General features: G+C 37.1%; 1 protein-coding gene across 1 annotated transcript; it reads right to left on the reverse strand.

The window, feature by feature from the left end:
* Positions 1-19,188: 19,188 nt before the first annotated feature.
* Positions 19,189-24,483, reverse strand: LOC149544563 (uncharacterized). Its single transcript, XM_089795988.1, has 4 exons — positions 24,204-24,483; positions 24,000-24,118; positions 20,085-20,490; positions 19,189-19,949 (listed from the first exon to the last, which is right to left on the reverse strand). The coding sequence occupies exons 1-4, from the start codon at positions 24,346-24,348 to the stop codon at positions 19,411-19,413; spliced, it is 1,209 nt and encodes a 402-aa protein (XP_089652114.1). The 5' UTR covers positions 24,349-24,483; the 3' UTR covers positions 19,189-19,410.
* Positions 24,484-24,508: the final 25 nt, after the last annotated feature.

Below are 24,508 nucleotides of genomic sequence, written 5' to 3' on the forward strand. Positions count from 1 at the left end.
TCAAAGTTTTGTTGCGAATCTGATCGTGTGATTAATTGCCACCAACTCAGAATACCAGGTGTAGAAAGACACTCCATCCATCCAGTCGATATTTCTACTACGTCAGGGAATGTTGTGGCACTGTTCCTATCTTCTCCAGGCTCTCTCTTAGAGAAATATCAGATTTTTGGGTACGCAAACCATTTTCAAATCAGATCTTTGATTGGATTCCCAGGGTGAGAAGTTAATGTCAGTAGGTGAGAAGTAAATGTAATGCAAAAATCCTCAATTATGCCTGAATTATAAAGGCAATTTTGTGATCTTTTTCTAAGGGGGGACTACTTCTGATTTCTTTGCTACTACTTGCAGATCTGCAGTGTAAAATTCCCTTTGTCTCTGAGCTATATAACATTCTGTATCATCTCCTTCAGCCATCAATATGCATGTGCATCCATCTTGCCTCTCATTGGTGTATTGTTGAGATCTGTGGCTTGCACATTGTATCTATTTTTGACCTATTGGATAATATATAAGTGAAATCCTCCTTTTCCTTGTGTTATTTAGTTTGGTTTCCTGATTTGTATGTGGCTATTGATTGACATAAGTCTGACTGTGTATGTCTCTTGAATGTTATTTTGGTTTTGTAGTGCATATATGGGCAGAAATGAATCTGAACACTCTATTTTGGTGCATCACCTCCTTAGATTAGACTAGGTAGAGTTTTTTTCTGCATCTCCTTCTTCCCCTTTTCCTTCTAAGAGTAGATATGTGCGCCCCGATAGTAAGAGGAAGCCGGCCTTCTCTGGAGGCTCAACCTCGTAGTTCAAGTCCCATAGCTTGGAGGTTGTTTCCATGTTTCACTAGGTTGTCCTCACACATAGGCCTTGGACAAGGGTGCAAACCTAAGTGACAACAGTTTTTGGCATGCCCGGTGGGACTCTTTTCAAACAAAAATTTAAAGTCTACTGGTGTCAAGAAGAAAGGGTTTCAAAGATTAATGCTGAAGAGGTAGTGCTGGCTTTAGTATTCAAGCCTAGAAGAGGCTAATTCTTCAAAGTACTTGGCGACTCTGAACATCAACAAATCTGGTTCCAGGCCAAAGTTGCAGTGATTCATGCCCAGAGCTAAAACAAGGGCATCTTCTAGAGGTAAATTTCAATATCAAGAGCTTTCTCTTTCTAATCTTAGAAGAAGGAGGGCTAGAATTTATTATCACCAGTTAGGGGTGTAATAATAGTTAATATACCTGTAAGATCTATCTCTACTCCTTCTACAGTTTGAACTCAGCCTAGATTGCCATCAACACTCATCAATAGAGCACTTGTTTACATGACACAACCAAGAGTTCATACTTTTGCCACCTTTAATGGTGGAAGTCCTCTATTGTTAGCCCAAAGACATGATATACCAGTATCTGCACTAAAAAGTATACCTGATTTTACTGGTGAAACTTCCATCTCCCCCTTAGAGAATATCCAAGAATTAGCAAATGTGTGTAACATTCATGGTATTACAGAGGATGATGTTGCTGTCAGACTTCTAGCCTCATCTTTAAAAGAAAAAGCATTACAGTGGTATAGAGGCTTAGCTCATGGTTCCATAACTGATTGGGATGGGCTAGGAGCAGGATTGTGCAAACATTTTGAGGATAAAAGTGACTATCTGTCACTTTTAGAGCAGCTGACTACTATTAAAAGGGCCCCCCATGAATGTATGATTGATTTTAACTATAGATTTCAAAAGACACAGGATAGAATACCTACTATAGTGAAACCTACCCCTGGAAATGCCTTCTTGCATTACCTTAGAGCTTTTAATAGTGATATTGCCACTACAATCCAAACTATGGGAGGAGATACCTTGCCTAATGCTTATGAGATAGCCATAAAAGTTGAGAACATCTTGATACAAGGAGGAAAATTGGCTCCAAGGCCCCCTATGCCTTTCTCTCCTGATGTTCCCAACCACCAACCAACAATGGCCCCTCTTCCTACAACTTCTACATCACAAGCCCTTACTCCAGTCCCTCAAGCTTCCACAACCTCAAATGGGATAGATGAACTCAAAGAGATGCTCCAAGGTCTAGTGCTGAATACAAATGAAAGAGAGAAGACCCTAGATAAAAAATTGCAAGAGCAGGGGAGGGAGTTGAAGGACCAAGCGAAGAGATTAGAGGATAGTTTTTCTATAATACAAAAGATGAGTAACAAGGTGGCCACCTTAGAAAGGTAGCAAGCTCAAGGTGGCAAGCCTCCCTAATTGCAATATCAAGCTCCAAATGGTGGTAGGTCTCCTAATCAGTGGAATAGCTCTTTTGATCAGGGTAGGAAAAATAGTCATGCTTCTGCTTCAAGCTCAAATTAGAACAGAGCTATAGTCCCTCAAAATAACTTGGCCCAAGATCAAGATTTCTATCCTTCCTGCAACTATTCTTATACCTATTGCATGTGCCAGAAGGCAGAATGTTATTTGGCCCTAACTGACCAAGAACTTGCAGCAAAGCAATCATACAAGGAGGATCATCCCAAGGAGGCCTCATATATTCAAGGACGTGATAATTGCTCTTTCATGAATCATCAGATTGAGGAGCATTGTAATGTAAACCAGGATTCCGTTGCTCATAACACTAGAAGTAAGAAGAGAGCTATGGAACATGCTGCCCCTCTTTCTCCTAAGCAGGCCTCAACTTCAAGTGATACACATCATGCACATGCAGCAAATGAACAAACAAGTACTTCACAGTAGCAAAAGCAAGATTCTAGAAAGAAAGATGCAAGTGATCCTTATGTTGCCCCATCTCAACCTCTTATAAGTGCAGCCCCCAAAGTTTCTACCAAAGTTCCTAATACACCATTCACTGTGGTAGAGCAAATGAAGAAGACCAATGTGAATATTTCTATGTGGGATGCTGTTGCTACCATACCAATGCAGAAGAGGATGTTGCAGCAAGAATTAGAGAAGATTGAACCCAAGGATCAGCCATCTACCATGGAGAGTGTCACAAGTCTAGTACAACCGGAAGGGGATGTGGAGACAAGTAAAAAGGTTAGACCTCCTCCATTCTATGTTTCTCTGATTATAGGGGGCAAATTAGTCCACAATTGCATGATAGATTCATGGGCTAGAAGTTCAGTAATGCTTAGGTGTGTTGCTGATGCTTTAGGAATGAAATATGAGCCCATTGTTAGGGATGTGTTACAATTAGATGGTAGTACTACCAAAATTGTAGGCATCCTTAGGAATGTGGAGATGGCCCTACATGCATACCCTGGTTGCACTGTGATTCAAGACATATCTGTTGCTAAAGTCAAGCCCTATTTTGCTATATGTCTTTCAAGAGACTTCACTGCTCAAATATTGTATTCATATCTACTGATTGGTCATATATGTCATTTAAGACCAGATATGGAGCCAATGCCTCAATTAGAGTAGAACCTCAAGCCCTTCATCACACTGAATCTTACAACCCCAATCCCATCAACATGAATTGCCCTATTCTAGAGATGGATGAAAATGACATAGTAAACGAGCCTGCCACTTCCATAGCAGAAATTCCTGATTTCTTCTTGGATGAATGGGCTAATGCATATCAATTTGAGCCTATGTTAGAGACTCTTGAGACATGTCTTAGTACATATTGTATAATAGAGAAAGATGCTCAAGTTCCCAATTTAATTGGGACTAATGATGATATAAATGGAATATGGAGTATGTACTTTGAAGGCTCAAGGAATAGAAATGGATTAGGGGCTGGTGTTATGCTGATCTCTCCTGCACAAATAAGATACTACTTCTTGTTTAGGCTCCAATTCAGTTGCACTGATAATGTGGCCGAGTACGAATCTTTGATTCAAGGTCTCTTACTTGCCCAAAAAAGAGGAATTCAAGCCTTGAGAGTATATGGGGATAGTGATTTGGTAGTTAACCAAGTGAGAAATAGGAATATCACCAAAAATGGCTTGCTCAAGTCTTACAAACACAGAGTCTGGGATTTGCTTGAGGTCTTCAATGCATTTAATATTCAGAGCATTCCTAGGAAAGAAAATAAACATGTTGATAGACTTGTAGTAGTGGGTGCGTCTTATGATGTACCAGTGAATCTTGAGGGAGAAAAGAAGAAAAAAATAAGGGTGGTAGTGAGGCCTACCATCCCTGAAAACAACACTCATTTGCAGGTGTTCAATTCTGATGAGAAAATTGTGAGTTTCTTGCAGAATGAGGCAGAATTCTCAGATAGAAACCAGTCAAGACTGCAAGATCAGTATGGTGATCAGATCATTCATCTCAATTCTAACAAGTTGCCCAAGGGTCTCATTACCTTGGAGAGCATCTTTAACCCTAATGATCAAACAAGAGGAAAAGGAATGAATCTAGCTGCAAAAAAGGATGATTATGCCCAAGTTACAATTGCTGATGGAAAATTTTTGAATATGGGGAAGGTATGTTCTAAAATTGAGCAAGAAAACTTCATCGATCTATGTCAAGAATTTAATGATGTATTTGCTTGGACATAAGATGACTTAAAAGGATTTGATCCTAGTTTGTTTTAGCATACCATAGATTTAGTTGATAAGGCCAAGCTAGTAAGGCAAAAATAGAGGCCAGTGAATCCTAAGATTGAGCCTCTAATGAGAAAAGAGCTATCCAAGTTGATAGAGGCTAATATAATATTTCCTATCAAGCACTCATCATGGGTAGCTAACCTTGTCTGTGTAAGGAAGAAAAATGGAGAAATCAGACCATGTGTAGACTTTAGAGACCTCAATCAGGCTTCTCTTAAAGATCACCATCCTCTCCCTTCCATGGAGCAAATTCTATCCAAGGTCAGTGGGTCAAGGAGATTCTCTTTTCTTGATGGATTTTCTAGATATAACCAAGTATTGGTTAAAGAATCTGACATATAGAAGATAGCATTTACTACTAAATGGGGTACCTATGCTTATTGCAAGATGCTATTTGGACTAACAAATGCAGGTGCCACATTTCAAAAGGCAATGGAGATGGCCTTTAAAAAATTAATTGACAAGTTTGTCCTAGTATACCTTGATGATATAACTATATATTCAAAAAATGTAGAAGATCATTTTGATCATCTAAGATAGGTATTTTTAAGATGTAGAGAGTTTGGGGTTTCCCTTAACCCAGCCAAGTGTGTCTTTGCTACAAGCCAAGGGAAATTATTGGGACACATTGTATCTAAGGATGGGTTGACCATTGATCCAGAAAGAAAAAAGGTAATACTTGCCCTTCCTCTTCCTAAACACAAGAAGGGGCTGCAAAGTTTCCTTGGTAGGATAAATTTTGTAAGAAGGTTTATTCCTAATCTTGCTACCATGGTGAAACCTCTTACAACTATGCTTAAGAAAGGTATGGTCTTCTCATGGACCAAGGAAGGGAAGAAGAGTTTTGAAGGAATCAAGGTAGCCATAGCCTCAGCCCCTACTCTCATGAATCCAAATTTTGAGAAAGATTTCATCCTTTACACTCTAGGTGGTGAGTCAAGTGCCTCTGCTGTCTTGACTCAAACAAATAACAAGGATGAGGAGCAGCCCATAGCTTTCTTTAGTGAAGGGCTCAAGGAATATGAGGATAAGTACAACTTTGTTGAGAAGTAGGTCCTTGCGGTCATTAGAGCCTTGAATAAATTCAAACACCTCTTATCCCACAATAGGATCCATTTGTTGGTGCCCCATGCCAGTGTAAAAGACTTCCTGTTAAGCAAGGATATCATTGAAAAGAGAGCTGGATGGATCACTAGGGTAATGGAATATGATGTGGATATTCAGATTACCAAGCTGGTAAGAGGGAGACGATTGTACAAAGAAATGTTATCAGACTAGGATTCAGATGAAGAGGCTGCTATGGTAATAACAGAGCAGTAGGAGGAAGGAAATGTTAATGGTCCAAGGAGCTAGATAAATGACATGAAGAACTTCTTATCAGGGAATGGATACCCTCAGGGATTGGACAGAGCTAAAAGAAGACAATATAGACTGCAGTCAATTCCCTATGTTGTAATTGATGGCATCCTATTCAGAAGAGATTTTAATGGGACCTTGTTGAGATGCATTGAAGAGGATCAGGCTGAGAGGATGATTAAGGAACTTTATGATGGCCCTGATGGTGGCCATTTCTTTGCAAGAACAACTGCCATGAAGATCATGAGGGCTGGTTATTATTGGCCATCTCTGTTCCATGATTTTTATGGATATGTCAAAAAATGTGAGAAGTGTGCTTTCTTTTCAGGCAAACAGAGGCTTGCAGCTCTCCCCCTTCATCCTATTCAGATGGATCAGCCCTTTACCCAGTGGGGGTTGGATTTTATAGGCCCCATTAATCCTCCATCTAGTGCAGGTCATAAATGGATTTTGGCTGCTACTGATTATATCACTAGATGGAAAGAGGTAGTTGCCTTGAAGGATGCCACATAACCATCAGTTGTTGAATTCCTTGATGAAATTGTATCTAGATTTGGTGCTCCTTCTACTATCATTTCAAACAATGCCAAGTCTTTTGTTGGAACCCAGATTTGTGCATGGGCAATGAATCACAATATCTACTTGAGAACATCATCAAATTACTATCCCTAGGGTAATGGTTTGGCTGAGTCTTCCAACAAGAATCTGATCAGAATCATGAAGAGGACAATCGAAGACAATCAGAGGGTTTGGCATAAGAAATTAAGAACTACTCTGTAGGTTGATAGGATAACACCCAAGAGATCTATTGGGAATTCACCTTTTGTGCTGGTATATGGCAGGGAGGCCAGACTCCCAATTACATTGGAATTCCCATCCTTGGAGTTGGCTCATCAGCTGGAATTGATTGAAGATAATGCCATGTCAGTAAGAATGGTAGAGTTGATTGAACTAGAAGAAAAGAGAAATAAGGCTATGCAAACCCTAGAGATACATCAGCAGTAGCAGATGAAAAGGAGTTTTGATAAGAAAACTAGGGTTAGGACCTTCAGAGAAGGAGATTTAGTTCTAAAGTGGGATTCTAACAAAGCAAAACCAGGAAGACATTCCAAGTTTGACCCACTATGGAGTGGCCCCTATTTGATTGCCAGTTGCAAACAAGCTAATGCATTTCAGTTGAACAGGCCAAATGGAGATATTTTGCCTAGTTTAGTCAATGGGATCTATCTGAAGCCCTGTTTCTAAAAATTTGTGGATCCATGTACATAAGTAGTTTAGTTCTTTTTGTTGTTTCCTGCTTTTCAATAAGTGCGCGTGCACATGGTTCTCTCTTTGAGTTTCTAGCTTCCGAAGTTTTAACAGTTTTGAGGTTACAGAGGTAGAGCTAGGGTTTTCAATGTTTTGATTTCCTCATAGGAAAGTTAGGGTTTTTTGCAGTTCTCAGATTTGTACCTTCCAGATGCATAGTATTTGACTCCATAGCCCAATGGATACATGAGGCACTGGTCATGCATCGAGCAGGCTCATGTCCCCCATGAGTCGGTAGAATGTTACCACATTTTGTTTGCCCTACCAAATTTCAAAATTCAAATGTTACCCTGCCCAACGGTCACCTCCCCAATTAATAATATTTTAATACCCATGGAAATATTGAAAAATACCAAGTTTCGAACCTTATAATATATTTTTTGGAGCCCGTAAGTTCTCTGTCGTCAGATCAAATAGGATCGACGATTGGCGCCATCGCACTATGGAAAAGATGCATGATATTTATGATAGCAAGATGGCACCTTGATGACACGTTTCCATGGTTGGTCCACATTCAGCGAATAGGTTACAATGAAGGGTGGGTCGAAAAAGTTCTGCGGTGCCATAGGCGCTATGTCACTATCGCGTGTTGGCCAAAAAATCTACATAGTGACATAGCGCCCGACGGAAGGGTCTGATGGTGGGCAGGTTGCGTCACTGGGAAAGTTAGCGGCGGGTGACCACGTTTTGACAGCTGAAAGTCTCAACAAGCAACAAGGTGCCATGTTGCCAACGAAAAACCCATGAGTTTTCCATTGGCGACATAGTGCCCAAACAGAAGATCAGATCGACAGCAGGAGCAATCAGACCGTTGGGTCCCATTTGTACCTCATCTGCATAGTCAGAAAGCTCGGTGCCATGGCGGCAAATCAAAGGGAGCCACGTGCAAATCAGAGGACATGTCATCAGTTTCTCGTAGCGACATGGTGCCTAGTCGACACGTGGCCACTCCGTGGGGTCAAGTCTTAGATCTGCCAGGTCGACGCTTCAAATGGCCAACAGGGAGATGCCAAGTGTATGTTTCAGAGCATAGTGTTTTACAGGCCCAGTGATTCTTAGAAGAAATGATGTGCAAAGTACGACATGGTTCTGATCGTCAGATTGAGACTGATCTACAGTGGGCGCCATCGCGCTATGAGGAACTGCCCGAAAGATAACATTGGCAACATAGCGCCCTAGCGCCATGTGTCTTGGTGGGGCCATATTTTCATGTAGCCAGCGCAGTAAAGAGGGGCAGATCTTTCATGGTTGTTAGATCAAGTTAGATCAAGGGCAGGCGCTATCGTGCTATGGAGAAGTTGCGCGAGATTTACAATAGCGAGTTGGCGCCTGGTGGACACGTGTCCTCATGGGACCAGGTCTCGCCAAGGAATGTACGCTAAAGATGGCTAGGTGTCATTCGAGCATGGCGCAGTTGTTGAGGTGGCGCTAGGTATGAGGGGGCCAAGATAAGAAGCAAGTACGACACATGATGAGTCTTCACGATCGTCAGATCTATAGAGATCAATGGATGGCATTGTATCGCTATGAAGAAGCTGCATGATGTTTACGTTCATGACATGGCACCCTGATGACACATGTCTCATGGTCGGCAACTAGAAATTAGTGTAACCGTCACAGTTAGTATTAATATTTGAAGGGGTGGTGCTGTTAGTTCAATAAGGGTGGTCAACTGCGGGAAGACTTCCAGGGTGGCAAAAATAAAGAGTATCATTGGCCCGCATGGCCCAGCTGGCTTGTAGAGCATGGTTGACTATTTGACTTTGACAGATTCATGAGGTTAGGAATGATAAGAGATCAAGTTTTGCTCCGAATCTGATCGTGTGATTAATTTCCACCAACTCAAAATGAATACCAGGTGCAGAAAGACACTCCACCCATCTAGTCGATCTATCTACTATGTTAGGGAATGTTGTGGTGCTGTTCCTATCTTCTCCAGGCTCTCTCTCAAAGAAATATCCAATTTTTTGGTATGCAAACCATTTTCAAATCAAATCTTTGATTGGATTCCCAGGGTGAGAAGTTAATGCCAGTAGGTGAGAAGTAAATGTAATGCAAAAATCCTTAGTTATGCCTAAACTATAAAGGCAATTTTGTGATTTTTTTCTAAGGGGGGACTCCTTCTGATTTCTCTGCTACTACTTGTAGATCTACAGTGTAAAATTCCCTTTGTCTCTGAGCTATATAACATTCTATATCATCTCCTTTAGCCATCAATATGCATGTGCATCCATCTTGCCTCTCATTGGTGTATTGTTGAGATTTGTGGCTTGCACACTGTATCTATTTTTGACCTATTGGATAATATATAAGTGAAATCCTCCTTTTCCTTGTGTTATTTAGTTTGGTTTCCTAATCTATATGTGGCTATTGATTGACACAAGTCTGAATGTGTATGTCTCTTGAATGTTATTTTGGTTTTGTAGCGCATATATGGGCAGAAATGAGTATGATGATAACAGCAACATGTACATCAAATCAGAAGAAGGTAAGGATATTATTGTATCTAAAATATTTGTGGATGACATAGTTTTTGGAGGAAAGGAAGTGCTTTGCAAAGGTTTTGCTAACAAAATGAAACATGAGTTTGAGATGTCTATGTTTGGAGAGATCAAATTTTTTTTTGGATCGCAAGTACATCAACTAAAGCATGGTATATTTGTAACACAATCAAAGTACATCAAAGAGATACTTAAAACATTTGGATTGGAGGAGTCCAAACCAGTCAACACACCAATGGCAATAGGAAATAAGCTATCCAAAAATGATGTATCAGTTGAAGTCAATCAAGCAATTTATAGATCCATGATTGGAAAACTACAATATGTTGTACATAGCAGACTAGACATAGCATTAGCAGTTGGAATACTGGCTAGATTCTATGCTAATCCCAAAGAAAATCATCTCATAGTAGTAAAAAGAATAATGAGGTATCTTAAAGGAACTGATAACTTTGGTCTATATTACAAAAAGAATGAGAATTTTGAGCTCAATGCATATACAGATGCAGATTGGGGAGACAACATTGATGACAGAAAAAGCACAAGTAGAGGTGCATTATTTTTAGGTAAAAGGCTAGTTACTTGGACTAGCAAGAAACAAACATGCACCTACCAGTCCACTGCAGAATCAGAATATGTGGTAGCAACAAGCAATTGCACAAACATTGTGTGGCTCACACATCTATTGAAAGGAATGAAGGAAGAGATAACCAAACTTGTGACATTGTATTGTGATAGTACAAGTGCTATAAAAATATCCAAGAATCTAGTAATGCATGCAAAATCCAAGCATATTGCAATCAAGTATCACTATGTTAGAGAATTGGTAGAAGACAAACAAGTGAAATTGGAGTACATTCATACAAAAGAACAAACTATAGATATCTTCACAAAAACATTGCCCAAGGATGCTTACAAATATCTTAGAGGCAAGTTGGGGGTAATGCCCCTAACTCAAGCAGTGTAAAGCAACAAGGAAGCAACCCTACATTAACAAGAACAAATCATTGAAATATCAGAAGAATGATGCAGAGGATGATAGCAGGAGCATAAACTCTTAATCAGTCAAAAGCATGATGACAGAGGGAGAAGACATCAGAGCCAAAGCTTATATTTATGCTACATCTTTGGCATTTATGTCAAAGAGGGAGATATATGTAGAAACTGATCAAAACAAAGCAAGAGGGAGATATATATGAAAGAGGGAGATATATGAGATTAGTAGTAAAGATGCAGCAGTCAAGAAAGAAGAAGAAAACGTATATAATTTTGGTGGTAACTAAGTTGATGAATTGATTAGTTCAGTTTGGTTTGCCATCAATACCAAAGAGGGAGATTGTTGGAAATTATTGAAAAGATCATGAGGGAGGGAGATTGTTGGAAATGATTGAAGAGATCATAGATAAAAAGTAATGGAACTGGTAAATAATGTTCTCAATCATTGTTTTGTCTTTGATGTCAAACTTGCTACTTGCAGGAATGACAATTGCTATAGTGATCCAAATACTGTCAATTGGTTGATTGACAAGAAGGAGGCAATCAATAAGATGTAACTAGAACACCTAGAGAAAGGCTGAAGTTATGATGTTACAATGAAGTACAAAGATCAGCTAAGCCATTAATGAAATAGTATATTGATAACATACTCTAAGACATAGAGATTGGGCACACTAAAACAAACCAAAGATGTAAGGTTTTAGCTAAGTCATTTGTAAAGTCTAACTAAGTTTATTAGAGAGAGAGCCGAGCAAGCTAGTTAGTGCTAAGCTGGATTCAAGTGTCGAGTAACACAGAAAGTGCCGAGTGAAGATCAGATGCCGAGCAGGATTCAAGTGCTGAGTAACACAGAAAGTGTCGAGTGAAGATCAAATGCCGAGCAGGATACAAGTGTCGAGTAACACAGAGGTGCCGAGCATTAGTAAACCAATAATGTCAAGTTACTGTGTTATTTCAGAGATCAAAGATTCACCAGATCTAAGCCGACAAGGTTGTTATCTAGAATTCTATGAATCAAATAGAAGATAAGAGTAATGAGCTGGTGGCATAGAACACCATGTAAAATGTTGTTGGAGAATACAAATAGACTTTAGATGAAGTCTCTAGATAAGAGCAAGATATGGGGTAGATACATTGTACCCTACCTAATCTACTTGAAACCCTAAAATTGGAGAGGAAGAATCGAGTGGGAAAGGGACTCTAGATTTCTATTTAAGGAGCCATAAGGTCATGAACCAAAAAAAGGTAGGTCAAGCATGAAAGCATAAAGTGTTGAAGGAGGTGCTAAGGAGTAAGAGAGAACAGTTACTCTGCTTCAACAGATGACCACAAATATGGTTGCATTGGTATGATGAGTAAGAAGACTCAAGGAGACGAAGCTTGAGATGACAAGCTGTCAGAGCTAAAGAGATTAAAAGCCAAGAAAAGGATTGAACTGAAGTGTGATCTGAAATTTGCAAAATATGTTGTAAGTTATATCAGATCAAAAAGCTATTATTGTTACTCTCTAGCAATTATACTAGTTAGTTTAAATCCTATGGACTTAGGTTGGTTTAATAGCCATGTTGTAAATCCTTTAACAAGGTGATATTCCAAGAGAATGTTCTAAAGTCCTTTGACGAGGCCCATTCCTAACAGTATGGTGAAATCCTCTAACAAGGTCACATTTAACAGTGTGTTGTAAGCCTTTAACAAGGCAGGCTTTTAATAGGGCATCACTTTAGAAGAGTGAGAATTAAGTAGCATGTTACTAGTGATTTTTCCCAAATTGGATTTCCACGTAAATCATTGTGTCATGAGTTGATCTTGCATGTTTTATCCCTGCATGTTGATTTGTTGTAACTTGCTAAGATGATTGATTTAAGTTTGGATGGATGAAAAGTTTATGGATTCACTATAATTTGTAAAAAAGTATTATTAGGGCATTTAGACCTTGAATAACTGATTCACACCACCCCCCCCCCCTCTCAGTTATTCTAAAGAATTCTAACATGGTTACATTGCTCTAATGATTTGGTTCTACTATTGGAAGTGTGATGAGTTGAGTTTGATCCTCTTCATTTGCTATTTCCAAATTTGTTTTTTCTTCCTCACCTATCTTTCCATTGGTTACCTAATCTACTTCCAAGTGTTGGTCATCCTTCGTTGATTTCCCCTATTCTTATTTTTTGTTTCTTATGTTATTTTCATTACTGATTCACTTTGTTTTTCTAGAGTATTTCTTATTGTTGAATCCTTGTTAGTCATAACTTTATGTTCTAAGTTGATTTGTTTTTCTATGAAGAACTAATCTTCTATATCACTTTTTAGGAAGAGGACCTCATAATTTAATAGATTTAGTTTCTTGATGCTAAGATCTAGTTCATCTAGACTTTCTTTTTTCTTCCTGCATTTTTCACATTTCTAAAATTCTAAAAGTTTGATTTGATTTTCTTTAATTTTCTTCAGTTCTTTTTCTAAATCCTCTTCTTCCTTTGTATTTATCCTTTCATTCTCTAATTCTACTTCCTTAATCACTTTTTCTTGCATTCTATCTTTGTAGCTACCCCTGTATTTCCTTTTACTATTGTCTTCCTTTCTTTCCCAATCTCTAATTTCCATTAATGAGTCTTTAAATTTATTCTTGACATTTTGAAGTCTAGTCCCATTATTCCATTTATCTCTCCTTAATAATAAGTGAAGGCTAAGTTATAGATAGATCTATTGGTTATTACCTTTTTAGGCTCGATAGTTGGTTGATCTGTCTTCACTTTAATAAGGAATTTGATCTTACTTGGTGTTTTTTTAGTTTTCTTTAATTCCTATTAATTCTCTTAAGGTTTTCCCTATTCTTGCTAAAATGTCATAGTCATTTAATTCTAGAGGAATGTTTTTGCATTCTATCCATTTTGTTGTTTTTGTTTTTGGCATTTATTATCTTCAAAATTTTGGTACCCATGTTATAAATTCTGTTGGGAATCCTTTATAAAAGTAGTTTGATATGCCTACTAATTTATTTCTAAATTTATTATCTTAACAATGAACATATAAATAGGGAATTACTTTACTTACCTGGGCACTATAGATCCTGATAATGTTCTTTATTAGTTTTTCTTTGAGTTTTTTTTATCCCTTCCAAATCAAATATGCTCCTAGGTTAGAGAATTCTTTCCATTTGATCTCACTTGCTTTATTACTGATAATAATGGTGTTTATTTATTTATTAGTTTCTGATTAGGGTTAATCATTCAAGATTCATCTAGCTTGGATGGATTTTCTTGTTTTTTCTTGTGGGGTGGGATATAAACTAATGGTTTTGCAAAGTTTAGGGGTAATGTGATATGCTTCTTCACTATGGCTTTAGACTAGTGCGGATAGGGTTTAGTGATTCCTATAGGTATGTTGTCTACATTTGAAACCTTTGTGGGTCGAGACAAATCACATAGGCTCGAGGTGTTTATAATAGAAGTAGAATTCTCCTGTTTACCTCCACAATCGATATATTTGGTCTTTTTCAAAAATGCTACTTGGTTCTTTAGTCATTGATCTAAATAATCTTCAATGGTGCTTGGTTTTGAGATTAACTGATCATAGTTATGCTTTCTATTCTTCTAATTTTTGACTTGCTGCCATCCATCTTCATCTTTGTTCTTCTGGTTATTGATGATGACAACACTTCGATTTGTGTGGAGCCAAATTAGGGTTTCAAAATTATTAATCTTTCTAGTGGTTTTACTAGTTCCCTATTCTTTATGGTTTGTGGATAAAACTTTAAAATGATTTTGGACTAGAAGAAAGCTCTTCCCTATTATTTGATTGTGATTTGATGTCTTTTTAGGGAGATTCCATAGTCTAGAATTATTCACAGGGGCATCTGAATGATTTTCCCTTTTATTATCGAATCTTGTTGGGTGCCCTACTTTTTTCATGAATTTTGTCATTTTTGCTAGGCTTACTTCCAAATAACTAGAGAATTACTATTATTCTAATAAAAATTTAAATAATATTTACATAACTTAATATATTCATTATTTAAAATTTATTCCAAACAAAAATATCATATTCCCTATTATTAGATTTGAATTGATGTTTTTTACAATTTCTAAAATTATCATACCATTTTTTTTTTCAATCAACTTCATCAATAATCTAGAATAAATATGTTTATTTAAAATTTAATTGAACCAATTTTTTTTCCTATATATATATATATATATATATATACGTACTATTGAAAAATTTTTAACAAAAAAACTAAACCTCATATTACTTATCTTTTATTTTTTATATGATTATTAATAGAAATATTCTAAAGCAATTAAAAAAATATATTAAATTTTAGAAACGAAAAATAATATATATATTTTTAACTTATAAAAGATTCAATAACTAATTTATTAAAATTAATAACAGTCTTGAATAAAGTTTTAATTATAAATTTGAATTGATTTAATATATTAAAGATTTAAGGTGACTTATTTAGAAAAGCATTTGAAATATTTCATTGCTTAAGTCTATATTTGGACAAATACAAAACAAATTTATTATAAAAGTTCATAACAAATACTAGTAACCAACATAAAAGTTCACTCTTAATACTTTATAAGAAAGAATAAATGTTATTTAAAAAAATGTTTTTGAGAATTGGAAAATTAATTTGAATTTCAAATTTCATAAAGCTAAAAAAGATAAAAGGAATTGAAAACAATATAGTTTCAATCATAATGATCAAATAAATAAATATGTGTCCTTTAAAAAATGTTCTATTGGAAAAATATTCAACAATATAGTTAGAAGATTTACCAAGCTCAATGGTGGTTCTAACTTTCTACTTAGTGGAGGGTAAGGTAGCATCCCTTGTAGGGTTTTTGGTGTTGCCCCATCATGAGCCTATCTCAACATGCCAACAACCTTAATTGAAGGCCTTTGAGACCATAGAGACAAACATTATGCAAGTCATTAGCACACCATTTACTTGTTTATCTTCTGTTATTTTTATTATAATCAATGATTTGGAATCACACTTTGAATCAATTATTTTATTATAATCAATGATTTGGAATCACACTTGGTAATTCATCATAGGATGAAAAAGTTTAAAAAGTAACCCTAAACTTTGAAAGTTTTCACACTCATGATGAATCATGACATTCATTTTCAAATATTGCTAATAAAATTATTTTATACAATCATATCCATAAGTTAATCAATATTATTAAAATAGAAAATATCGCTAATAAATTCATTTTACACAATCACATCGATAACTTAATCAAGAAAATTATAATGAGTTTTACACCGCTTCAAAAACATGTCAAAAACTCACCTAAAATGCAAAAGTTAATCAAATCAATAATATGCGGTTTGTGAAAATGATAACTTCGGAAGTTGAAAATATAAGTATTGTGAAAATCTAATAGGCAAAGATAACTTGAGGAGTTAAAAGTATCTTTGATTTGAAGCACTTTCAGACCACTCTAGCCATTATTGTTTCATGAGCAAAAATCTCATAAATCATAAGAAAAATATGTTGAACCTTGCAGTGATCTATGTAATTTTAGACAATAATAATATTCATAAAATACTCTATCTTACAGGTACAAGTGCTAATTATAATTAAGAAAATTGAGAAAGAGTCTAGTCTTATCAACAATTTGATATGAGGAGGCTAATTTAATTACAAAGAGGTAAAATTAAGAAGAATACAACATATAAGTCAAGGGAAGTAACCAACGAACAAGGGAGATATTTTTCAGCAATCCCATTATCCATCTAGCAAAGAATAAATAGCATCGAAATCAAACCAGATAGCAAATTAGACATTCTAGTTTCCCTTATGCATTAATCCCTATTGCCATTATTGGGTGCAAACATTCCAATAACAAGTCAGAAATAGAAACATAATGCATGTGAATATAGAACAAACATCAATATACATTTAGCATTTGATATGATATCTCACAGTCAACGTGATATTGGAAAGAACGCCCTTAGAATTGAATAATTCAACGTCTGACATTACAGCCTAATTTTATTTAAGATCACTTCTAATTTTATTTAAGATCTCTTCTTTGAGTATGCTTCCTATAGTGGTGGCTATCCAGTCACAAATTTTTTTTTTCACCAACTTTTCATAACTTTTCAAAAGAAAATTAAGTGTATTAAGTGTTTTGTGTGGTAATGGGGAGGAGTCTGTCTCGTATATGTTCTTCCATTGCTCCTATTCTCTTCAGCTATGGCACCTTTGGTGGAGTGCTTGGGGTTTCTCTTGTAGGCATGCTTCCTCTTTGCCTGAGTTTTAGGCCCGCTTGGGAAGTGCTCCCTCCAAGTCTTCTCCTCTCCATGTTGCTTGGATTGTTGGCCCATCATTCTTGCTTTGGCATATATGGTTGGAGAGGAATTGTTGAATATTCCAAGATGTTTGGCTTGGTGTTTTGCATCTTTGGTGGAAGATCTTACATTCTCTTTAGGAAACTATTTTTGTGAAGTGTGAGCTAGATGGGGGTATGGATCCGGTTGATCTTGCTAGATGCAATTGCCTCAATTTTCATCTTCAGGATGGGCCTGCAACTCAAAGGTTTCCTTCTATGTCTAGGCAGCTTTAACATCAGAGGAAGGGTTGTGTAAATCGGGATGGGCAGTGGACTCCTCCTCCCTATGGAGTTCTCAAAATTAACACTGATGGTTCTTCCCGGGGGAATCCAGGCTTTGCTGGTATTGGGGGAGTGGCTTGTTGTAGTTCTGGTGATGTTAAATTCTTTTTCTCGGTTCATAAGGGTGATTTCACTAACAATCTCATGGAAGCTTAGGCTATTTTATATGCTATCGAATAGTGTTGCTTGCGGGGATGGAGTAAGATTATCTGTGAGTTTGATTCCCATGTGGTGGTGAACTTGCTTTCTTTGCAGGAGCTTGAGGATGTTAGTTGGCAGCTGGCCACTGTTGTTAATCAGATTATTCTCTTCTCTACCTCTTTTCAATTCATTAGGTTCATGTATATTCCTCGTGAATGGAATAGAGCTGCTAATTGTTTAGCCAAATGGGCTTCTAGTCATGATCTGAGTTGGAATATTATGGATCAGAGGCAACTTTCCTCTGAGATGGTGCAAGAATTTGATGATCTTGTTGCTCAGGATCGAGATCCTTGTTGAGCTCTCCTTGTTGTATTCCTTTTTATCTTAATAAATTTTTACCCCTCTTTTTCCAATTTGGTGGCTGCATGCATCCTACTACCCCAAAGAAGGTTGCAACCAATTAGGTATCAAGTATGAAAGGCTACCAACCAAATACTAAACTAATATAGTATTAACCAAGTACCAACTAATAGAAAACGAAATGGGGGTTATCTTGCAATCAAACATCAATTCTTAATATATTTCTACATGTTTCTAAACGCAGGTCCAAAAATAATATTCAATAGAGCATATCACAAATACATTCTGTACAAACAAAATCTTATATTTATTCTCTTAAAATTCAACCTGTTAAGAAGATTCTATTATGAATAAGTATCTAGGAGAATTGGAATGTATTTTGAAATCTTTGCATATAATCCAAGAAGCATATCCACCAAAAATTGGTGGATAGCATTTAGGAAAAACTATGATCAACTGCAACCTGTACAATGTTAATATTTGAAAAGCTGATCCATAAAATAAAAGAGATAAAGAATCAGCTCAACCCATATAACAACTACTTCGTGGGACTTCTAACCGTATGTAAGAAGTTAAATATAAAAATAAAAAATACATCAAGACCAACATAAAACTTTTATAAATTCAGCATTCAAAAAGATATTGGACAAAACTATCCATCAAAGTAAAACACTTGTACCTTGACTTTAGGCGAAAGCTCAACATTGCAATCACGCTGGCAAATTCAACTCCGAAATATAACCCCACTGACACTACCCACCATCGATCCATCACGTCTGCACCTCCATCTGTCAATTCTGTGCTATTCCTTTGCGCTTGACCACTTATTTCACCACGAACAGATCTCATTGTTCCATTTTCCAAGGGACAACCATGAAGACTGGGGTTTCCCAGATAACAAGAAGCCTCAAATGTTGCAAATTGTTTCCCCTGAGGTATAAACCCGGTAAGATTTTTGTATGCAAGATTTAAAGCAGAAAGGAATGTGAGATTTGCAAGATCTGCTGGAATGTTGCCTGACAACTTGTTACCTGAAAGATCTAGAGACTCCAGCTCAAAGTAACAAGAATCGGAATCGGATCGGAATCGACAAGGCCGAATCGAATCATGAATCGGCAATGAATCGGCAATGAATCGGCGATGAATCGGAAAATTTGAAAAAACCCTTTAAATTTAAAGATTTTAACAATTTAAAACTTATTTCATGCACCCTTTATTGAATATAACTTAAATACACTATAACATCATCAAATAGAAGTTAAAACTTAACATACATAAACATGGAACATAAAATCCATCACATATGTAACTATGTTATCTAAAATGTAAATTGTAGGCTAGTTGAAGTAAATAGAAATCAAATGATCACAATGATTTAAATCATAGAATGTATGTAAGATGATCCATAAGACATCAAATCATAAATGTATGTAAGAATCTAAGATGAAGATCCATGAAAGTTTGAAACATATGTCTATCAATGATTCAGTATCAATATCTGTAAACAAAATATAAAAACAAGGCTCCAGCTCAAGCCTCAAACTCATAGTCATCATCATCATCCTCAACATCATCCTAAAGCTCGGCTGCAGCCTCAGCCTCAGCCTCTGAGTATCCAGTCTGCCTAGTAGCAAGGCGTCTAATGTAGGTCCTAGAGAACTGCCGAGCCATATCTCCCGCATGTAAGATGGGCTCATGAACGTCGCTAGGGCCTGTGCCTGTGCGTGCACGTGTGCATCTACCAATGCCTGAAGAACGTGCTCTAGCTGCCTCAGCCTCTATATCCACCTGGTCAACCCACACACGGTCTTCCTTAGTGAAGACTGGATCCACAACCTCTGTGAGCCACTCTGATTCTGGATCAATCTCCTCTAGAATGATCGGAGAGGAGTCAGTGCCCAAAATCTGTCTGATCCTAAGACGGAGGTTGTAATGAACAAAGACAATATCATTCAACTTCTGCACTGTCAACCTATTTCTCCTCTTCGAATGGATGTGCTCGAACATGGACCAACTGCGCTCACATCCAGAAGCGCTGCTTGGCTGACTCAGAATACGAATGGCAATTTTTTGAAGTTTTGGGGTTGTGGCCCCAAACATTTGCCACCATCTATCTGCAATAAGGGAAAAATTGAAAATAGAAACAATTAGTCTCATTTACAAATTACAAGTTAACTCTAAAATTACATAATCAACTTTAAGGTTAGAATCTAGATTCATGAACATTGAATATATTATTTAATTTTTACCTGGCTGTAGTGTTGTCTGAGCATTTATGGCCATCCTGCTAGAGAAAAGTGGCCCCTCTTTATTGTTGAACTGGTCTAGCTCAACAATCGCAGCAGCGCTATCTTCATCGCTACTCAACCTCTGAATCACTGTGTATAAGCTAGTGAGAACCTCCGCATCTGCCTTGAACTCAGGACGGAAACGATATGCCAGATTCAGAAAGTAAGCTGCTGCATGGATGGGTCGATGGAGCTGATTCTGCCATCTCCTATCGATGATGTCCCAAATAGGGCCATACCTCTCCTGCACTCCTGCATATTGGGCTCTGATGGCCTCCTTGGCCCTATCCATGCCCTCATAAATGTAGCCCATAGAGGGCTTCTCCCCATCAGCAGTTCGTAGCAAAGCTACAAGGGGCTTAGTGACCTACATATAAAGTAAAACAAAAAACTTGAGTCAAAACTTAAATATAAAATAATATAACTTAAAGTAAAAGTAAAATACTAAATGTTAAATTGCAATAAATTTACCTGCAGGATTTCTCTAGCAAGTTTCCAAAAACCATCCTCATCAAATATGCAATCCGCCACATCTATCCCTACAATGGTCGTAGCATAGGAAGAGGAAATCCACTCCCGCCCAACAAACATGCTCCTCAATTCATCCCTTGATGTCAACAAGGACTGCAAGTGAAGGGCCACACCACTCTAACAACTCACAACCAAGAATGCAACAATATAGAGATAGAGAAAATGCTTCACAAAACATCCATTAATACTTGAAAATTCACTACAAGAGCTTACAGTTGAAAAGCTTCTATTTTCTGAACTTGATTACAAATGATAATAAGCCTTCCTTAAATAGGCACTTCTAACCCAAGACATTACAAACACAACCAATGTGGGATAAAAGGTAAATACAACTACCTTTAAATAAATATTAAATTCCCACCCAAATACAACTAAGCACCCAACAAATATTAAATACATGATTTATCCAAAACCTTCTAGAATTTCCACCTACACACCTCGATTAATGGAATGACAACTATTTTTATTATTTTCTATTTACGCCACCCATGCACCTTGAAAATAGAAATTCCTCTTTTCTCCTTTTTCCCTTATTTTATTTTTAAATTATTTTTCCTTCTATTTTCGTCACTTTCTCTCTCCTCCAGATTTTTTTTTTTTTTTTTTTTTTTTTTTTTAAATTTTAAATTTTACATTCAACATGTCTCCCCTTTATTTTGGATGCAAGATGCTCCTGCATCAGACTCCCCAGGTCCGAAAAGATGTTCTAATAGCTGGAAGAACATCTTTCGGGATTTAGTACATAAATCTCAAACTGGTTCTTCACATATATGTCCTCCAAATCTTCAACTTGCACACTCTTTCCCTTGTTTTTCTTCTTCTCCTTTACATCCACCATAGGTGTTCTATAGGTTTGCTCCCCATGCTGATTTTCAATCTTCTCAAAATTTGCCAACTCAACTCGACTGCCAACACTCAAGTTTCTCCTACCGAGTGCTTCATTCTGCAAAGGAATCAAGGAAAACTTCCTACCACCTTTCTCAATAGTAAACACATTCCTAACACAATCATGCATAGCCCTACAATCATACTGCCAAGGTCTACCAAGTAACACATGACAACTGTTCATATCCACAATATCGCACAATACTTGATCCTTATACTGCCCAATCTGAAAATCAACAAGACATTGCTCTCTCACTTCCAAAGCATGCTCACCTTGCAACCAGCCAATTCTATAAGGACAAGGATGTCTCAATCTCTTCAAACCAAGTTTTTGAACCATCTCCTCAGCAACAAGGTTATCAGTACTACCACTATCTATAATCACCTTGCAAACTTTCCCACCAGACTTACAACAAGTTTTGAACAAACTAGTCCTCTGACAAGAATCCAATGTCTTCTTACCCATTAGTACTCGCCGAGCCAACAAACTTTCTCCTTCCTCAGGCTGATTTTCCTGGACTTCAACCTCATTCACAATAGTAGCTGTCCTACCAATAGAACATTCAAAAGATCTATGCCCTTCTTGACCACACTTGAAACAATTACCTCTGAATACACCTCCACCTGTCCTTCTTCTTTGTTCAATAGGTTTTGGTTCACCTTCTACTTTTGGTTTAGTTTGTACCGAACTATCTTGCTTCTCCTTCCCTCGGGAACTACCTTGATTCTTCCTCTTTAGCTTCTCCTCTGCTCTCAAAGCATACTGATAAGCATCCTCAACTATGGAAATATTCAGCATACCAACCTCATCTTGAATATTGAATCTCAAACCATTAATATACCGTGCTACCTTCTCCTTTGACAATTCTCTATGCCCAGACCGAATAGTCAACTTGTAGAACTCCTCAGTGTAATCCTTCACAGTCATATCCTTCTGTTTCAGATTCTGCAACCTCTTAAACAATTCAAGTTCATAATCAGCCGGAATGAACTTTGCCTTTAACTTGGTCACCATCAATTTCCATCTAGTGATCTTCATTTCACCTTCCTCTTCTCTGTCTCTTTGCAGTTCCTTCCACCAAAGAGCAGCATGTCCCTTCAACTTAGTTTGTGCCAACCTTACTCTCAATGGATCTTCAATACCCTCAAGCTCAAAGTAGTCCTCTAATTCACCAATCCAATCAATTAGGTCTTCAGGATTCAAAGTACCTGAAAAATTAGAAACCTCCATCTTATGCTTCAACTTCAACTGAGATCCAGGTCGAGCAAACTGACTAGCCCTAATTCCAATAGGTCTCTCCTCATGATCACTTCTATCCTCACTAGTAGCTTCAAAGTCTTCAGCAACTTCGTCATATCTGTCTTCAGTATCCACATGCCTAGGTACACCACCCAAAGCACTCACAATTTCAGCAATCATGTCACTCTTTATCAATGCAATTTCTGATTTGACCTCTGCTCTTATCTTCTCTAAAATTCTTTCTTCCATCGCTTCACTAAGGTCATCATTTTCCTTGGGGTCCAATCTTCTTGGAGGCATCTTCCAAAAATTTAGCAAACCCTAAACAAATCCACCAATCTAAAAGATCAATCAACCACAAGATCAACCTTCTTTGCAAATCTTGGTGTAAACTGCCTCACGTTCGGTGATCTGTCCACACACTCAGGAACTCCCGCTCTGATACCACTTGATAGAGGGCCACACCACCCTTACTCACTCACAATCAAGAAAGCAACAATATGGAGACCAATAAAAAAAATGCTTCATAAGAAATTTTATTATACTTGAAGATCCTTACAACACCCACAAGATGATATCAAGCTTCTCCTTGAGCTTCTCCTTCCACAACTTCTACTTCTCAAGTTTCTACTCCTCGAGCTTCTATTTCTTGAACTTGATTACAAATGATAATAAGCCTTCCTTAAATAGGCACTTCTAACCCAAGACATTACAAACACAACCAATGTGGGATAAAAGGTAAATACAACTACCTTTAAATAAATATTAAATTCCCACCCAAATACAACTAAGCACCCAACAAATATTAAATACATGATTTATCCAAAACCTTCTAGAATTTCCACCTACACACCTCGATTAATGGAATGACAACTATTTTTATTATTTTCTATTTACGCCACCCATGCACCTTGAAAATAGAAATTCCTCTTTTCTCCTTTTTCCCTTATTTTATTTTTAAATTATTTTTCCTTCTATTTTCGTCACTTTCTCTCTCCTCCAGATTTTTTTTTTTTTTTTTTTTTTTTTAAATTTTAAATTTTACATTCAACATGTCTCCCCTTTATTTTGGATGCAAGATGCTCCTGCATCAGCAAGGTGATGAAATTCGAGGCAAACCTCGTGATACCTAGGCGAGCTAACTCTTTGCCTTCTGTGTACTTCCTCATTGTGCTAAGGACAAATGAATGATTATAAATGAATTTGCATATTTTTTTTGCCCTTTCCACACATGACTTGACAAACTCAAGTTTTGCAATTTCCTCCAACATGAGGTCAATGCAATGTGCCGCACAAGGGGACCAAAATATGGCGGGGTGCCTCTCCATCAAAAGTTTACCTACAACAATTTTAAGTCAATTAGAAATTCAAATTTCAAAATTCAAATAAATTTATTTTCAAAACTTGAAAAGTTAAAAGTTTACCTGCAGCAACATAACTTGCTGCATTATCCGTCACCACCTGGATCACATTTTGTTCTCCCACCTCTGCTATGGCTTCCTCAATAGCCTCACATAAGTATGTGGCATTTTTTACATGTGCGAAAGCATCAATGGATTTGATGAACATGGTATATCCTACAAGTAACAAAACAACGAATTAGAATATTAAAATTAAATGGATCATCAACAAATTAGCATTCAACAAATCAAAATTTACAATTATGTATGTAGGAAAGTAGAATGATCAATTACCTCCACAGGATACAAGAAAATTGAGGAGTGTTCTA

The sequence above is a fragment of the Cupressus sempervirens genome, chromosome 8 (genome assembly GCF_028749045.1).
Source record: "Cupressus sempervirens isolate cs-2001-9-10 chromosome 8, ASM2874904v1, whole genome shotgun sequence".
NCBI classification, from domain to species: domain Eukaryota; kingdom Viridiplantae; phylum Streptophyta; class Pinopsida; order Cupressales; family Cupressaceae; genus Cupressus; species Cupressus sempervirens.

Coding starts and splice junctions, on each gene's coding strand:
- LOC149544563 (XM_089795988.1), bottom strand. CDS start 24,348: ATGTTCATCAAATCCATTGATGCTTTCGCACATGTAAAAAATGCCACA. Junction 20,491..23,999: donor TCAAGTCATGTGTGGAAAGG/GCAAAAAAAATA, acceptor CTTTATATGTAG/GTCACTAAGCCCCTTGTAGC. Junction 19,950..20,084: donor TCAGACAACACTACAGCCAG/GTAAAAATTAAA, acceptor CCCTTATTGCAG/ATAGATGGTGGCAAATGTTT.